Raw genomic sequence first — 18,585 nt, forward strand, 5'->3', positions numbered from 1 at the left:
GTTAAATTTGGTTAATCTGTTGTATAGATGATGGAAATATTATGTAATGAGATTTCTTTTAATTTTGGTGAATAGAGCATTCTAAATCACAGATTTTAGTTTTAGAGATTCAAGTATCATTTCATGTCCTTTATTTGGTTGGATGTTCACAACACCCATATGAGGTTGATAGAAGCAGAAGCCATTTCCATTTTATCTTTGAAAATAAAAACTGAAATGCAAAGCAGTCAGTAAATTCCAAAAAGCAAACTTACATGCTGGAGTCTGAATTGAAAAGTATTTGGAAAGAGAGTTTTAAAACACTGAGACTAATATTGGCAATTAGAGTGGAGGGAAGATAACTTTTTTTTTTTTTTTTTTGAGATAGAGTCTGTCTCTGTCACCCAGGCTGCAGTGTTGTTGTATGATCTCGGCTCACTGCAACCTCTGTCTTCTGGGTTTGAGCGATTCTCCTGCCTCAGCCTCCCGAGTAGCTGGGATTACAGACACGCGCCACCACACTTGGCTAATTTTTGTATTTTTAGTAGTGGCAGGGTTTCACCACGTTGGTCAGGCTGGTCTCAAATTCCTGACCTCAGGTGATCCACCTGCCTTGGCCTCCCAAAGTGCTGGGATTACAGGTGTTGAGCCACCGCACCCAGCCCAGACTCTATTCATTTTGAGTCCTATACTTCCACCTGGAAAGCACACTTGCCAAGATGATAATTATTTACCAGTAATACTTGGAATTAATTATTATTGGGTATTGGAATTCAGACTCGAGTTGTTGGTGGCATAATGTTTTAGCTGTTTTAGCAGTGAGGTGAGGTGATTTTCTCTAACCCCTTAATTAGTCCGTCCAGTTGCCTGGGATATTAGGCTAAATGATGCTATATATCTATTTGGAAATGTGCAGAATAAGTAGATAAAAATGTAAGGACAGTGGGTCATCTTTGCTGTGCTTCCTCTGATACACATTACTTAAATAGGAGACTGCTTGGGCCCTTGCCATATTTTGCAACATGGAAGATATCTGAAACCTATTGCAGGTATTCATGCTGTATTTACAGCCCTAAGTTAAATATATTTACTATTTTTTTTTTACCTAACCTGAGTTAGGTATATTTACTATTTTTTCTTATTAAAGTGTCAGTATCCTTCAGAATCCTATTAAGTGGTGGACTTAAATCATTTATTAACAAGATACCTGACCCAACTATGCATTTATGTTAAAATGACTTGGAGCATTCAAGATTTAAATTAACATTCAATACTTCATGTCCTTCCACATCTTGGAGAACAGGTAATGATGTATACAGGGGTGTTTATTATTGTCTTTACTTTTGTACATACAGTAGGCCCTCCGTATCCATGGGTTTTGCATCTATAGATTCAACCAACCACGGATTGCAGATATTAAAACTGTGTCTGTACTGAACTTGTACAGTTTGTTATTATTCCCTAAACAATACAGTATAACTTTTCCCAAAGAATTTACATTGTATGAGGCATTATATGTAATCTAGAAATGATTTAAAGTGTAAAGGAGGATGTGCATAGGTTATATGCAAAGACTACACTATTTTATATCAGGGACCTGAGCATCCTTGGATTTTGGTATATCTGCAGGAGGTCCTGGAACCAATCCCCCACCAGATAACAAGGGGAGGATTGTATTTGAAATATTCATTAAAAATAAAACAACTTCCAATAACAGAATGCCCCAACCCCTCAGCCTTTCTTCCTTAAGGAAGGCAGTATAATACCACTTGGCAAAACCTACTAACTGGCAACCTAGTAACCAACAGCCTAGGTTTTACTTACATGATAGTGTTACAGATACTAGTTTTCAGCATCTCAGTTGCCCTCCTTCAGTAACTGCCAGTGTTCAATAATTGGCAAAACTGTTCTGTTGAAAAACCTATGTAGTTTAAAATTGATACAGTAGAAACTCAGATTTTAAGTTTGCAAAGTAGATTATGAGTTCAGATTCATTGTAGAGCAGTTAAGTAGAAAATTATCAATCTTATACAGGGAGAACACACACATTTAAGATCAAATTGTTTTGAAATGTTCTGTTTAATAACATGGAGATTAGTATTTTCCCTTGACATTAGGATTAAAAATATAAATATGTACTGTATATTTGTTTATATCCCCTACAGATGGACATTTTTGCTGTTTCCAGTTATTCTTATATATACATATTATATATATAATGTGTAAAATGATGATGGGATAAAGTTATTTGTGTGTACATGTAATTATTCTATTAGGGTGAATTCCTGTAAGTGGGATTACTGGGTAAAAGGATCAAAAGTTCCAAGGTTCCTGCTACATATTGCCAAACTGCCCTTCATAAAAGTGGTTATCAATCTGTAGTTCCTTTCTACAGATTGATATGTAATGTGTTGGTATGCTTATAAAAACAATATGTAAAATGTGTTGGTATGCTTATAAAAAAGCTTTTAACTCCCAACAACTCATTTCTTCCTTGTAGAAATTAACATGTTTATTGTAAAAAGAAAATAAGCATTATATAAAAGTACAAAGTTTAAAAATCACTCAAAAGTTCATCAGCCAGAAAGAAGTACCAGAAAGAAGTACTATCTGGTGAACTTCATTCATTCCAACCCTCTCTCTTAATCATACAGGCACATATATACAAATAGTTTTACAAAAGTGGGCTCATATGCTATATTTAACAAATTAGCAAATTAACAAAAGGAAAACAAGTGTGAAACTGAAAAAATGCTCAATTTAAATACTTTTTTCCCACAAGAGAATCTAGTCTTGTAAGATTTCTCCTAAAATTAAGGACAATTACGGAAAACAATAAAGAGGCTATTTTTTTTTCTAGCTTCATGTATGTTTTAATTAGAGACTGTACGTGATTCCTGCCATGAAAGATGAAACCAGCACACTCTACTTGTTATTTCTATATAGACAGTGTTCATAATATTTAATTTTGACTTTATAATCATTGCCCATTATTTTTAAAGTTTCTGAAGTGTTTACTAAACACTCCTTTTACTGATTCTTTGTTCCTAAGTCCTTAATTTGATTCATTTCTTCTTTAGTTGAATTTCATTATTGGGCGGTTTTTTCCCAAAGAATCTCATGATTTGTACTTTTAAGTTCTTACAGACTTGAGAACATCTATAGCCTTTGTATTTTAAGACAACTTTGGCAAAGTATAAAATTTCTGGCACACTTTTTCTCAAACCTTTGGAGCCTTTTGCTTCATTGCCTTTTTGTTATAAGATCTGAGACCATCCTGACCCCATTTAATTATTTTTTCTTTTTGAGACGGAGTTTCACTCTGTTGCCCAGGCTGGAGTGCAATGGCGCGATCTCGGCTCACTGCAAGCTCCGCCTCCCGGATTCACGCCATTCTCCAGCCTCAGCCTCCCTAGTAGCTCCGCCCGCCAGCACGCCCAGCTAATTTTTTGTATTTTTAGTAGAGATGGGTTTCACTGTGTTAGCCTTGATGGTCTCTATCTCCTGACCTCATGATCCGTCTGCCTCGGCCTCCCAAAGTGCTGGGATTACAGGCGTGAGCCACCGCGCCTGGCCAATTCTTTTTAAACCTTCAGAATATTTCCTTATTCTACATATTTCTCTTTTCCATTTTTTATTTCCTCCAGCCTATTTTCTCTGTGCTGTTTTATGTTTTGTGGTTTCTAGTATAAGGCCTTTAAACTCCACCAATCTTATTTTCCATCTCTTAATCTCTTTTGAACCTTTTTTTTTTAAAGAGATCATGTCTGCTGTCTTTTTTGAGCATGTGGAGAATTTCTGTCACATTAACCTTTTTGAGGGAGTGGGCAATCTGTCATCATTCTTTTCTAAATAATGCTTATTTAAACTTCGGTCTACTGAAGAATAACACGAAGAGGTTAGAGGAATGAGCTTGAAGTTGGGTTGTTAATATTGGAACCCTCTCACCAAACCCATTATTTTTCTTTCTTTCTTTTTTTTTTTGAGATGGAGTTTCGCTCTTTTTGCCCAGGCTGAAGTGCAGTGGCACGATCTCAGCTCACCACATCCTCTGCCTCCCGGGTTCAAGTGATTTTCCTGCCTCAGCCTCCCGAGTAACTGGGATTACAGGCATGCGCCACCATGCCCGGCTAATTTTGTATTTTTTAGTAGAGACAGGGTTTCTCCATGTTGGCCAGGCTGGTCTCAAACTCCTGACCTCAGGTGATCTGCCCGCCTCGGCCTCCCAAAGTGCTGGGATTACAGGCGTGAGCCACTGCACCTGGCCAAAAATGCATTATTTCTTTTGCCCCTTGGAACACATCTCCCTTAATTTCTTAGTATTAAAAGGCGAGATTGTGCCCTATGGCAAAGCTTTTAAGTCTGTGTATTTCAAATTATTGGAAGTGAAATCGATTAAGTGGTTTCATCCAATATTAAAAACTTATCAAGTAGGAAATACCAGAATTCACTTTGCGTAGTAAGTATTCTTTCCTGAAATTTGTCTCAGTACAGAATACAGATGTGTAGAGAGGTAAGATGTAAAAGACGTTTTTAAAATGTATGCTGTAGTCAAAAAGTTTAAAATGCTTCATCCATAGGCAAGCACATAGATGACAGAAAGAGCCTTACAGCAAGGTTTGTCCTCAAGCTCCATCTCCTGTGTAATTTTATCAAAACAATGTCTACAGACATGCAACATGTCTTACTCTTACCTCCTTCTTCTAATTAAAGAATAGGGACATTCTCCTTCCTGCTATTGATTGGCTGTGGTACCTCAATTTTGGTCCACATATTACCATACGTCTAAACAAGTATGTTTTAATGTTTGTTTGGGGAGGTTTATTTCTGTTACTAAAATTTATTGGGCTTTGTGTGTGGGTTTATTTTTACTTTAAAACATATTTTAAGATAAAGTTTTATTTTAAGAGTGTACTGGATGACAGCTTGGTTGGTCCATGGGTCATTTCTGTCCATGCCAGAAGACATTTCTTTCTACCTAGATCACTTTCATAAAGAAATAACTGCTATGACACTGTAATACATTTACGTAGAGATGCTTATATTTAATCTTAAAAGGTAGTCCTATATAGTTGTATCAGGAACCATAAGAGCTCTTTCAGACCACTTTTATTAACTCAGGTATTATGAAAGGAATCACTGAAGAATATGAAAGCTCAAATGAGATTAAAAAATGCTTTAATACTGCTGCAGAAGTCTTTCAATTCTAGAGCAGGCATAGAATATATAGAATGTTTACCTTATGACCAGATACAACCTCCCAAGAAAAACTGGATCCTGCAGGGCAGTTGGTCTTCACAGTTCCTGCTGGGACTACAGTTGCAGGAAGTCATTCCATCACTTTTCTCTTTAAGGGAGTTAAGTACAGGTAAAGGAACTCTTCTAGCAAAGATCTTAATAATCTCTTGGTTATTGATGTCCGTGGAGGCTTTTTAGTCCTTCCTTTGCTTCTGCATTCTTGACCCTTGGCTTCTTTCACTCACTCTCTCCTAATTCTCCTGTCCTTCTGAATGGGCCATTCCAGTTTTCAATACATGACTTCTATTTCTTCCTGTGTTGGTGTTGCCTGTGGTTCTGTTGTGTGCATTTCTGATATATATAAACACTCTGGGAAGTCTTATTGACAGATTCCACAATTACTTAAACATTGTCAATTCTGGCCTAGATCGCTATGTTAAACTCTGGTCCCTATCTCCAACTTATGGGCTTTTGTTTTTAGCTATACCATAGCTGTCTCAAATTAAACTTGTTAAACTGAATGCATCATTTTCATTACTACCACAATCCTCTAATTCTCTGCCCCTCTAAAAGCTGTCTCTTCCTGCTGTATTTTCTGACTTTGTGAATGGCACGACTGTCTAGCAATTTAAGTCAAAACCATGACTAATATTATTTACTTTCCTCTCCATCAAATCTTTTTCAATCCTGTTACCCTACTGCTACTGACTAGGCCTGGATAATGTCAATGCTTATATGATAAAGGCTGGATACCTTAACCTGGATTTCAAGCTTATGGGCAAGAACAAATGAAACTATGAAAAAATGGGCTGTATAAAGGGTATTAAGTGCCGCTCTCTGTTGAACTGTTTGATGAAACTGGCTTTAATGATCCAGAAGAAGCCTTACATTTGAATGCATCCTGTTCTTTCAAAACTGCTACAAACCAGTTTTCATGTTTATTACCACTTGCTGCTGCTGGAAAAAAGTTAGGAGCTACTCTGTTTTACTCCTTTGATCTTTGAATAATAGCAGCAGCACAAATCCCAGGATTCTCAAAGCAGTTCCAACCACAACAAACCAAAAACTAAACTACAGCGAAATGGGAAACAGGTGTGTCCGGTTTAATAAAAAGGGAAAGGGTCATCAGGTGGCCACATCCTTTTCTTGTCATTCATATCCCCAAACTCCAGATCCTTTCTACTCTCATAAGTTTGAATACGGTCAAGGTTAGTTGGGTCAAAAACTGATGTTGATTATGATTAAAAAGATACAAAACTCAGCACCTCCTTCATTAAAAATAAAGGTTGAGAAACTTGATAAGAAAAAAACTAAAATATTCTTATAGCTGCCTGGGGGAGATCTTAATCCTTCCAGATAGACAGATATCCTCATATCCACAGGAGGCCATGTGGACTAAAACCAAACTGAGTCCATTACTCATTCCCTCTCCGGCTCTTCTTGTGGCTCTTCTTAGACCTGAAATGGCAACACAATATAAATAATTATATTAAGAAGCTGGGCAGCCAGGCACGGTGGCTCACGCCTGTAATCTCAGCACTTTGGGAGGCCAAGGCAGGCAGATCACCTGAGGTCAGGAATCCGAGACCAGCCTGGCCAACGTGGTGAAACCCTGTCTTTACTAAAAGTACAAAAATTAGCCGAGCATGGCGGCGGGCGCCTGTAATCCCAGCTACTCGGGAGGCTGGGACAGGAGAATTGCTTGAACCCGGGAGGTGGAGGTTGCTGTGAGCCGAGATTGGGCCATTGCACTCCAGCCTCAATGACAGAGTGAGACTCCATCTCAAAAAAAAAAAAAAAGTCCTGAGAAAGACCTTGGTATGCTGACATTGATAGGGATGGAGCTGACACTCAGTATTCATTAAACGGCTTGGTATTTTTTTGATTCAGAGCAACACTCTTGAGTCAGGCATTACTATCCAAATTTTACCATTGAGAAAATGACCTCTCAGAGGTTAAGAGTGCACCCAACAGGCCGGGCACGGTGGCTCACGCCTGTAATCCCAGCACTTTGGGAGACCGAGGTGGGCGGATCACAAGGTCAGATTGAGACCATCCTGGCTAAAATGGTGAAACCCCGTCTCTACTAAAAATATAAAAAATTAGCCAAGCGTGGTGGCGGGTGCCTGTAGTCCCAGCTACTCGAGAGGCTGAGGCAGGAGAATGGCGTGAGCCCAGGAGGTGGAGCTTGCAGTGAGCTGAGATTGCGCCACTGCACTCCAGCCTGGGCGACAGAGCGAGACTCTGTCTCAAAAAAAAAAAAAAAAAAAAAAAAAAAAAAGAGTGCACCCAACAGTATATGGCACGTGGGGGTTTCTAATGAAATCTTATCAAATGAAAGTGACTTGTCCAAGGTCACTCAACTGTTAAGTTTCAAAACCTGGGACTAAACCCCATGTTTTCTGAGACCAAAGCTCATCCATTATCCAAAGCTGCAATCCTGTAAAGCAAAACAAAGCAAAACAGGTATCAGCTTGAACCCGGGAGGCAGAGGCTGCAGTGAGCCAAGTTCACGCCACTGCACTCCAGCTTGGGAGACAAGCACGAAACTCAGTTCTCAAAAAAAAAAAAAAAAGAAAAAAAAGTTATCTAACCCCAGTAATTCTCAAAGCAATAGACCAATTTTGTCTTGTAATGAAGAAGAATTCCTAACATCCCCCAACAAAACAAGAAAATTTCAGGTCCAATTAGTTGTAATTTGGACTATTTCTGTAAAGTTAAAATAGAGGTCAATTCATTACCTTTCGGGAGACTTTGAGTGGCTCCTGTGTCTGTGACTACGGTGATGACCTGGGGAAGAAAAAGCCATTGCATAAGATCCTACCCTTCTACTCATTAAACTGTCATTCTCACCTCCCCTAATACCTGCCATTGACTTAATATTCTTTTGGCCTGTGCAGGGGACACCTCTTAGTGGAAGCAACTCTGAATTAGTGGAGGAAGAGGGAGCAAAGAAAGTAATAATGAAACCAGTTCAAATACATATACATTCAAGGGCTTTATGGCTAATTTCACAAACATCATATTGGGTTTTCACTATTAGGTTAGATCTTATTCCTATAATTTTAGATGAAAAAACTGAAGCAAACCTTATCAGCAAAGCTTATAAGTGACAGTCAAGCTGTGAACCTTAATTTTCAAATTCTATGTCCATTTGCTTTTCTGTTAGGCAGTACAGTCAGGCACTCCTGTACTGCAGGAGGCTAACTACTCCTTTTACATTTCTTTGTTAAGACAACCTGTGGCAAAAGGCCCACATGCTTTACCTGGTGACTTGGAACGGGATCTGTGCCGCCGATCTCGGGACCTGCTGCGGTGACGTCTTGGACTCTTGCTCCGATGCCTTTCTCGGCGAGGGGAGGGGCTGTAGAAAAGACTGGTCAGACTACCAGATCTGGTTAGCAATATACATACAACATCAATACCACCACCCCCTCCCCAAAAGCCCTATCCTTCATCACAAATGACTGAAGGCCTACCTTCTCCTTTTGGGAGATCGACTCCGCCTATAAAGAGGAGAGGAAGAAGAAAGCCTAGGTTAGCGCACTGGATGTTGTAGATTGCAAAAACGGCTCCAATCTTATCCTTCACGCTTCTCTGTATCACCCTTCTCTGTATCCATGTCTTTTGTCATGTAACTCTAGCACCCTCCCATTCTAACTTTAGGACTGGCGACATGACTCGCTTTGGCTAATGGGATATTTGCAAATGTGATAAAAGCAGATACTGGAAAAACATTTGCATGACCGGGTTTGTTTGCTCTTGAGTTCTGCCACTACCATGAGAATATGCCCAATTTAGCCTGCTGGAGGATGACACAGAGAAGAGAAATTTCCCCTGTCATCCAAGCTAAGGCAATTCCATACCAGCCAGTAGACAGCCGACAACAAAACAGGTACTTAAAAAACTGCCTATCCAAGCTCTGCTTAAATCATTGACTGCAGACTTGTGAAAGGAACAAATGGTTACTGTTGTCTGCCAATGAGGTTTTATAGGTGGTTGTTTTGCAGCAACAGATAACTAATATATTGGGCAAACATTCTCTATAGACTGGCATTTTTCCTTCTCTAAAATCCAAACTTCTAGGCTACAGTTCTCAAAATCTTCTGGGAAAAGGCCAATGACTAGGCTTTACCTTCTGGGAGACCGGCTCCTACTCCTTCTGTAGCGCAGTGTGGGAGAGCGACGGGGCTTGTCCAAGTCTCGGTAGCTTCTCCGGCGGTGATCAGGTGATGGCACTCTTTCCAACTGGAAACAAGATGACTGGGTCATTGAAAGGCACAGGCTTATAAAGAGCCATCTAGGAACACTAATTATACTTCATGCCCCATCTTGTCCCAAAGTCCATCTCCATGTGACTTTAAAGCACAGTAACCTGACTACAAAGAGGGAGTCACTTACCCTATTAACTAACAAAACTTATGAGCTACATAAGCAGCCAAAATGACTCATAGGAGAGGGAACAGAAACGGACCTGTGTGTGTGTGTGTATATATGTTTAGTTTATCTGCAGCCTGGGCAACACGGTGAAATCCCATCTCTACAAAAAAAAAATACACAAATTAGCCAGGTATGCTGGCACACGCCTGTAGTTCCAGCTACTTGGGAGGCTGAGATGGGAGGATTGCTTGAGCCTGGGAGGCCGAGAATGCAGTGAGCCACTGCACCTCAGCCTGGGCAACAGAGCAAGACCCTATCTCAAAAAAAAAAAGTTTGACTGCTTCCTGAAACAACTGGGCAGCTTGGTTGTTTTCAACTTTTCAGCACTGTAACTAGTACTGAAAGAACATGACTATGCGGTTGACATTTTCCCCCTCCTAAACAAGGCTTATTCCTTAGGATAGGTGCAATTATGAAAGTGTTATTTCTTTCCAAGTACTTAATAGCTGCCACCATTTATTAGGCAATTATAATGTGCCAATACTCTGCTAAGGGCTTTAAGTTTATAATCTTATTTAATACTTTTAACAGTCTTGGGGAAAAAAGTATCATTAACCTCACTTTACATAGAAGAAAACTAAATTTAAGTAATTTGCGTAAGATTATACCACTAGTATATGGCAGAGCTGAGGTGCTTTTAATAAGGAAATATTGTTTTTGGTTAGAGTTAAAAAAAAAAATTTTTTTTTGAGACGGAGTCTCACTTTCACCCAGGCTGGAGTGCAGTGGTGCGATCTTGGCTCACTGCAACCTCCACCTCCCGGGTTCAAGCGACTCTGCTGCCTCAGCCTCCTGGGTAGCTAGGATTACAGGCACCCATCACAACGCTGGCTAATTTTTGTATTTTTAGTAGAGACGAGGTTTCACCACCATGTTGGCCAGGCTGGTCTTGAACTCCTGACCTCTGGTAATCCGTTCGCCTTGGCCTCCCAAAGTGCTATGATTACAGGCTTGAGCGACCACGCCTGGCCAATAGAGTTAAAAATTAAAGTCTAAAAACAAAAAACCATTCCCATTTTCTATTACTCCCTCCCCTACAACCATAAAAGTCTCAGGTGCCTGACCTTCTCATCCTCCTCTTCTTCCTCTTCACTGGACTCCACATCATCCATGTCCTCTTCCAGAGCACTAACTCGAGGCTCCAGTTGCTCAGCTTCCTCTAATACATAGCGTTTCTACAGAGAACATGATGAGAGTTGGGAGTTGTTGCCATTTCCCTATTTCTTGAAACCTCAACACAGGGCTTCAGGGTTCCAAGGAGCAACAGCTGAGGCAATTTCATTTCAAAGACAGTTCAAGATTTTCGTAACAAGTTTAATAGACCTGAAATCTATAAAGTTCTCCTATAAACATAAATACAAACCTGAAGAGAACATCTTCATTTTCTATTGACTCTATTCCCTGTATCTTACACTCTAAAGTCATGGGAATATCAATCAGTATAGGTATAGCCTAGAACCAAAAGGGCTTCATACACAGAGAAAATCCAAGGGCTAATAAGTTCATGGCTGGTAGTTCCACTAGAAGAGGTCTAGCCCTTAAGTAGCACCAAATCTCCAGTAGACCCAGGATCTCGGGAGCTGTTGATATTCATGCATTTTGAACTGGTTCCATTTTAATCTGGGATATGGCTTAGCAATGTTTATTTGAGTGGCTAAGGATCAGAGAGGCAAAGCTGATTTCAAAGATGCCAAATGGCTAAATGTAGTGGCATGTACCCGTGGTCCCAGCTCTTTGGGAGACTGAGGTAGGAAGATCCCTTGAGCCCAGGAGTTTAAGAACAGCCTGGGCAACATAGCAAGACATTGTCTTGCTATAAGAATTGGGCCCTCAAAGTAGGTTTTCAAATTTATAATCTCATTCTTTCCACTACATGCCCTACAGTGCCAACATGGAACAGGAGAGCTGTATCACACTCATTTCCTGAAAAGATGCCTCATGGATAGTCGTTTATCACTAGGAAAGGGAAGCAGGATGGTGAAGGCAAGTTTAAGGAATTAAGGGCTCAGTCTCCCACTCCTGGCCCTATTTTTATCTGTTTTATGTCCTGGCTTTTTACATGAAGATTAGTTTGAAAAAAAATGCTCATGAAGTTAAAAAATCCCTACCTACTCTAGCTACAATACCCTTGATGTAACATCCTGAATAAATTTCTTTTTTCATGATAGACGGGTAATGTGCTGACGTTGTAACAAGGTTTGAGGGAGGCACAACTCACACATGCACGTGAACTACAAAAGGATGGAGAAAAACAAAGTTTCCTTGTTTTAAACTATTCACTTTTAAAGCCCTGCCCTTCAAATATTTTATCTATTTTCCTCTCACTCCCAATCCACTATCTTGGGACTCCCAGACAGGAAGACTATTCATTAAGAGGACCCATAAGATCCACAGGCTTCAGTGTTTAAGCTGTGTGTATGTGTTTGTCTGTCTGCCTGTCTAGGAAGAGAAGGGTGCCTCTGGTAAGAGACTTTTATTTCTTACCTGTAGTCGGGGCAGAATGATATCACAGACTCTCTCACTGTGCAATAGTTCATCAATAAACTCATCAACATGCATCAATTCAAACTCTGCAAGAAAAAGTCATTAGAGCAAACAACCTGGAAATAACAGATTTAGATGCCAAAAAGTAAAAGAAGTGTTAAGACCTCATATCAGGACATCTATGTGCTAGGCCTCTTTAGAAGAGATTAAGGGATGAATGAAGATGTCCCAATTAGCAGGAGACAAACACAAAAACAAGCACAAACAGTCCTGAATTATGTAGGGATGATCTTGAAGAGATCATATAACTCAAATATAATTTCTCATCTGAACCTGCAATGTTTCTGAATTTAGAACATGTATCTTATATGGCACATGGAGTGATAGCTTTTGAGAATTGGCTAGGAGTGGTGGCTCACGCCTGTAATCCCAGCACTTTGGGAGGCCAAGGCAGGCAGATCACTTGAGGTTAGGAGTTCAAGACAGGCCTGGCCAACATGGCGAGACCCCATCTCTACTAAAAATACAAAAATTAGCTGGGCATGGTGGTGGGCACATGTAATCCCAGCTACTCAAGAGGCTGAGGCAGGAGAATTATTTGAACCTGGGAGACAGAGGTTGCAGTGACCTGAGACCACACCACTACACTCCAGCCTGGGCAACAGAGCGAGACTCTGTCTCAAAAAAAAAAAAAAAATTATACATATATATGTATAAATTATGTTATATATAAATTATATATAATTATGTATATTTATTTGTATGTAAATATAATTATATATATAAAATGTGTATGTGTGTGTATATACATATATACAAATACATATATATACACATACACATACACATACATATACATATATAGCTTTTGAGAACTTCCATGGTAAACATTACCTCACTTCTGGGGTTCTCAACCATGGGCAATTTTGCACATGCCCATCCCCTACTTAGAAGGAGGTGTTACTTCCACCTAGTGGGTAGAGGCTAGAGATACTGCTACTCATTCTGTGATGCACAAGCCAATCCTCACACAAAAATTATATGACCCACAATGTCAATAGGTTCAGAAATTTAGTTTATGTAATAAACTAATAAATAAATAACTCCATCATGGCCGTGACCATGTCCATCTTGTTCACCATGGTATTTACACCACATAGCACAGTATGTGACATGTCAATGGCACTTAATATGTATTTGTTCAATGAATGAATTAATAAGTTTAAAGTATAATACCAAATTCTATTTTTTTAAGATGGAGTCTCGCTCTGTTGCCCAGGCTGGAATACAGCGGCGCGATCTCGGCTCACTGCAACTTCCACCTCCTGGTTCAAGGGATTCTCCTGCCTCAGCCTCCTGAGTAGCTGGGATTACAGGTGTGCACCTCCACACCCTGCTAATTTCTGTAGTTCTAGTAGAGACAGGATTTCACCATATTGACGAGGCTGGTCTCAAACTCCTGACCTCAAGTGATCTGCCCGCCTTGGCCTCCTAAAGTGCTGGGATTAGAGGTGTGAGACACCGTGCTTGGCCTCATATTCTTAACCTTCTACTGTTTAATGATACATGTAGGGGGAAAGGTAAATGTTCCTATCTTCTGTTATGACACCAAGTGAGAAAAGGTTTTGACTGTATTACCTGGAATCCCTCCTTAGCTCATTAAGTAATCTCTTTGTAGAAGGTATGGAGCTGCCTCTCTTGGATATACTTATTTTTCAGTGGGATTCCTGTATAAAAATGAGTAGTCTTATATGCTGCAGTGTGAATTACAGTGCTAGAGGAGAGGCCAGTAGAAAGAACTGTGAAAATGTAAAATATGGAGAACTAATTTTGTCTGAGAGGGCTGGGGAAGGTTTTTATGGAGAAGCCATTCTGCAGCTAGATCTTTTGGGATGGAGCACATGTAAAGGGGGCATATGATGCAAGGCAGGGATTAACATAAGATGCACTTGGAAAGGGAGGCAGACAGAGGCAGGCTGGGGAAGGCCAACACGAAGCTAGTAGTCAGACTGAAAACTCCCATGAGGGACAAGGGAAAACCTGCATAGAGGCAGTAACAATGCAGATGAAGAGGAGCATTCACACTGTCTATGACAATGTACTAGTGAAATAAAAACTGGCTTCAAAATGACAATCAGGAGACTTAGCACCATACTCACCCCCATTTCGGTTCTGGCTCTTGATTTTTCGATAGTCATTGTACAAAGGCTCCAAGTACTTGTAGCAATCAATTGCAGTGCCTGTCAGCCTCATGTAAAGTGCCCCCAGCATGCGGACATACCTGATAGACAGATGACAGTGAAACAACAGGCCATCCTAGAAGTTCCTGAGTTTTACAACTAGCTGTTCTCATGACAGTAGTGGATAAACATGTTCTTCTCTTTGGCAGGTAAGAAAGCTGCAATTGTGGAGGTAGAATGCAGCAGAAGACAGACAGCTAAAATATGGAGACCTGGGTTCAAGTTCCCATGCTACCATTTATGGCTGTGGGAACATCATACATATTGATCAACTTTCAAATATATCATCAGTAAAACTAGAATAAAACCTATTTACCTCACAGGATTACTCTAAGAATCAAAGAATCAAAAGAAATACTGAATTTTATTTTATTGTATTTTTTAAGGCAGAGTCTTGCTCTGTTGCCCAGGCTGCAGTGCAGTGGCACCATCTTGGCTCACTGCAACCTCCGCCTCCTGGGATCAAGCAATTCTCCTGCCTCAGCCTCTGAGTAGCGAGGATTACAGGCGCCCGCCACCATGCCCAGCTAATTTTTGTATTTTTATTTATGTATTTATTTCTTGAGACAGAATCTTGCTCTGTTGCCCAGGCTGGAGTGCAGTGGCACGATCTCAACTCACTGCAGCCTCCACCTCCTGGGTTCAAGAAATTCTCCTGCCTCAGCCTCCCAAGTAGCTGGGATTATAGGCATGTGCCACCACACCCGGCCTAATTTTTGTATTTTTAGTAGAGACCAGTTTTGCCATGTTGGCCAGGCTAGTCTCAAACTCCTGACCTCAGGTGATCTGCCTGCCTTGGCCTCCCAAAGTGCTGGGATTACAGGTGTTAGCCACCATGCCTGGCCTATTTTTGTATTTTTAGTAGAGACGGGGTTTCCCCATGTTGGCCAGGCTGGTCTCGAACTCCTGACCTCAAGCAATCCACCTGCCTTGGCCTCCCAAAGTGCTGGGATTACAGGTGTGAGCCACCACACCTGGCCAGATACTGAATTTTAAAACAAAGTAGAAGATATATTTAATAACAATACAAGAACAAGTACACATAAACATGACTGCTGGTTTTGGAAAAAAGTAAGTCATCTGGGTTCAAATTCTGACTCCATAATTTACTAAGTCTGTGACACTACTGGTCAAATCATGTGTTTTCTCAATCCTTGTAAAATGGAGATAATGCTACCTAATTTATGGCTTGGTATATAAACAAGAAATGCATTTAAAGTGCTAAGTATAGCACAGAGCACACAGAAAGTGCCTAACAAAAGTTAGGTATTTTCTAGCTGTTAATGCTTTATAAGAGTCACTCCGGCCAGGGGCGGTGGCTCACGCCTGTAATCCCAGCACTTTGGGAGGCCGAGGCAGGTGGATCACGAGGTCAGGAGATCGAGACCATCCTGGCTAACACGGTGAAATGCCGTCTCTAGTAAAAATACAAAAAAGTAGCTGGGTGTAGTGGTAGGCGCCTGTAGTCCCAGCTACTTGGGAGGCTGAGGCAGGAGGATGGTGTGAACTCGGGAGGCGGAGCTTGCAGTGAGCCGACACTGCACCACTGCACTCCAGCCTGGGCGACAGAGCGAGACTCCGTCTCAAACAAAAAAGAAAGAGTTGTTCCTCTTCCCTTTTTCCTATATCCAACTACTTAAATTTCCTCTTGGGTAACTAGGAGGCTTTTGAAACTCATAGTTTCTTTGTACGAGAAGCAGAATACTGTAGCAAAGAATATGAACTCTGAAGCCAGATTTGCCACTTACTAGCTGTTTGAACTTGGGCAAAATTAATTAATCTCTGTGCCTCAGTTTCCTCTCCTGTAGAATAGGGATTAAAAGTTTAGAAGGTTATTGTGAAAGTGAAATGAATTATTATATGCAAAGCCCTTAGAGCATGGCACATAAGAAGCTATTATGTCTGTCTCCTATACTTGTCTGTGATTTCCTTGAGAATGGGTAATAAGGTAATGAGAAGCTGACATTTTCTAGGTGTTTACCATGCAGCAAGTGCTGTGTTCAGAGATCTGCATGCATTACCCTCTTTCACTCTTATATTATAGTCACCATTTTACAGATAAGCAAAGTTTAGAAAATTAAGTAACCTCTCCAATGTCACAGTTAATGGGCAACAGAATCTGGATGTGAACCCAGATCTTACACCTCTTAACCATCACCTTTTGTTGTTTGATTTTCACCCCTGAGCGTCCAGTGCCTACCAACATATCAGGCACTCACTTTTGCTTAATATGTATTTAGTGAATTTGTGAAATCCTTTTTCAGGGAAAAATTACCAAAACTGAGAAAGTAAAGTAGAAGATTAATACAATCAGAACAGATAAAATACAAACTTGGCAGGGTGTGGTGGCTCATGCCTGTAATCCCAGCACTCTGGGAGGCCCAGGGGGGAGGGGATCACCTGAAGTCTGGAGTTCGAGACCAGCCTGGCCAACATGGTGAAACCCCATCTCTACTAAAAATACAAAAATTAGCCAGGCATGATGGCACATGCCTGTAATCCCAGCTACTCGGGAGGCTGAGACAGGAGAATCACTTGAACCCAGGAAATGGGGGTTGCAGTGAGCCGAGATCGCACCACTGCACTCCAGCCTGGGCAACACAGAGAGACTCTGTTTCCAAAACAAAAAACAAACAAACAAAAAACACAAACTCAAGGGCTCAAAAGCAAAAATCTGGAGTGGAACTCTGCAGAAATGAGATACACTGTGTACACCCCTCTTAACCAAAGCCCAATTCTGAACCGCCAAAATTAAACCTCTTATATTAGCTAGTGAACATTGCACTCACTTGAAATCTTCATTTTTGATAAACTCTACAATGATATCCTTCTCCGGCTGAATTTGAAGCATCTTCAAGGTTAAACACAGAAAGGGTGTTGGTTTTATGTTGCCACCATAGACGCCACCCACAAACCTTAACTCCATGGCTTTATCGACTACAAGTTCAGCTAAAAAACAAAAATAGAGTGACATATTAGGGCTAAGCTCTTCCTAGTTGGAGTTGAGTTAGTTCAAGCTTTGGTTCTCCTAAATATACATCAACAGTGTAATATTAGGAGAACGAATGTGTATTAATAACAGTAACGACAACAGCTAATATACATTGAGAATGGATAATAAAATAGGTACCCTTCTAAACTTTTCGTATTATCTCACTTAACCTTTTTTAACAAGTCATGAAGAAAGTTCTAGCAATGTTCTTATTTCCAGGTAAGGAAAATGAGGGCTAAGAAAGGTAAAGTGACTTGCTCAAGGTCCATAGATTGTCACAGGACATGGATTTAAAGCCACAATTCAAATCGGAAGATTACCTGGAAGACTTCTCTGAAGCACTGATATTTATAAATACTGGAACCGGCCCAGATCTAAGAATAGTAAGATCATGAATTTGGTTTCAGGCATATTAACGTTAGGTCCTTAAAGACCTTCAACAGATTGTGTCAAAGTGTTATATCCGGATCCCTGAGCTTAACACTGTTGCAACCCAGCCTGCTATCATTAAATACGGAATAACTCACAACACCCAAATGAGACACCCTTCAGAATATGACCTTATCAGATTCATCTGTGTTTCTAATACTCAACACAAGACGAGGCACTTAGCAGGCAAATTTTTCTGAATGATCGACAGACTCCGCTCCAGTACCACCCCCAGAGGCCAGTCGCTAGTCCTACCGGCGCTCGGTCAGGAGAAATGGGCTACAAGGGGGCTGAGAGGCGCTCCGCGCGCTTCCACTTACCCGTAAGTCCAAAGCACTCCTCTTTCCAGTACTTGGACTCATAGATTCGCGTTCGAATGATCTTCTCCACCAGATATTGAGGGTTGGTGCCGTGGATGCTGTGCGCATCCTTCACTGTACGGTTAGCCATTTTAGAATGCCTTCAATTCTATTTCCGTCGGATCCTTTAATGCGTCACATCCAGGTTCAGAAAAAGCACCTAGAGGAATGGAGAAAGGTGGAAGAAATTTCACTAAACAGCTTAGGCGACCATCTTGAAACTGGAAACACCGCAGTGTAAAGGGTTTCCGCGTCCCCCGTCTCCGATCGAATCAATGATGGCGGCTGCATGTTAGCGGATGTACGTCATGCGCCCCTCTTAGGTGTACGGAGTGGGCGGGGCGAGCTAGTAGGTGTGGCAACGAAGGGACGGTCTGGGGGCGGGGCCACGCCGATTGGCGCGAAATTTTCTTTTCTCTTTCCA

The 18,585-nt window shown here is 40.8% G+C and overlaps 1 protein-coding gene and 1 pseudogene across 1 annotated transcript; both read right to left on the minus strand.

The window, feature by feature from the left end:
- Window positions 1-3,952: 3,952 nt before the first annotated feature.
- Window positions 3,953-18,274, minus strand: PRPF38A (pre-mRNA processing factor 38A). The gene is given in 10 exon segments (NM_001131620.1): window positions 3,953-6,675; window positions 7,959-8,007; window positions 8,484-8,581; window positions 8,697-8,723; window positions 9,353-9,465; window positions 10,722-10,832; window positions 12,142-12,227; window positions 14,301-14,422; window positions 17,171-17,330; window positions 18,123-18,274. Coding segments are annotated over 10 exon segments (939 nt in total). The 5' UTR covers window positions 18,253-18,274; the 3' UTR covers window positions 3,953-6,632.
- LOC112131607 (small nucleolar RNA U13) lies at window positions 11,820-11,900 on the minus strand (annotated as a pseudogene).
- Window positions 18,275-18,585: the final 311 nt, after the last annotated feature.

Source organism: Pongo abelii, chromosome 1, assembly GCF_028885655.2.
Source record: "Pongo abelii isolate AG06213 chromosome 1, NHGRI_mPonAbe1-v2.0_pri, whole genome shotgun sequence".
NCBI lineage: Eukaryota > Metazoa > Chordata > Mammalia > Primates > Hominidae > Pongo > Pongo abelii.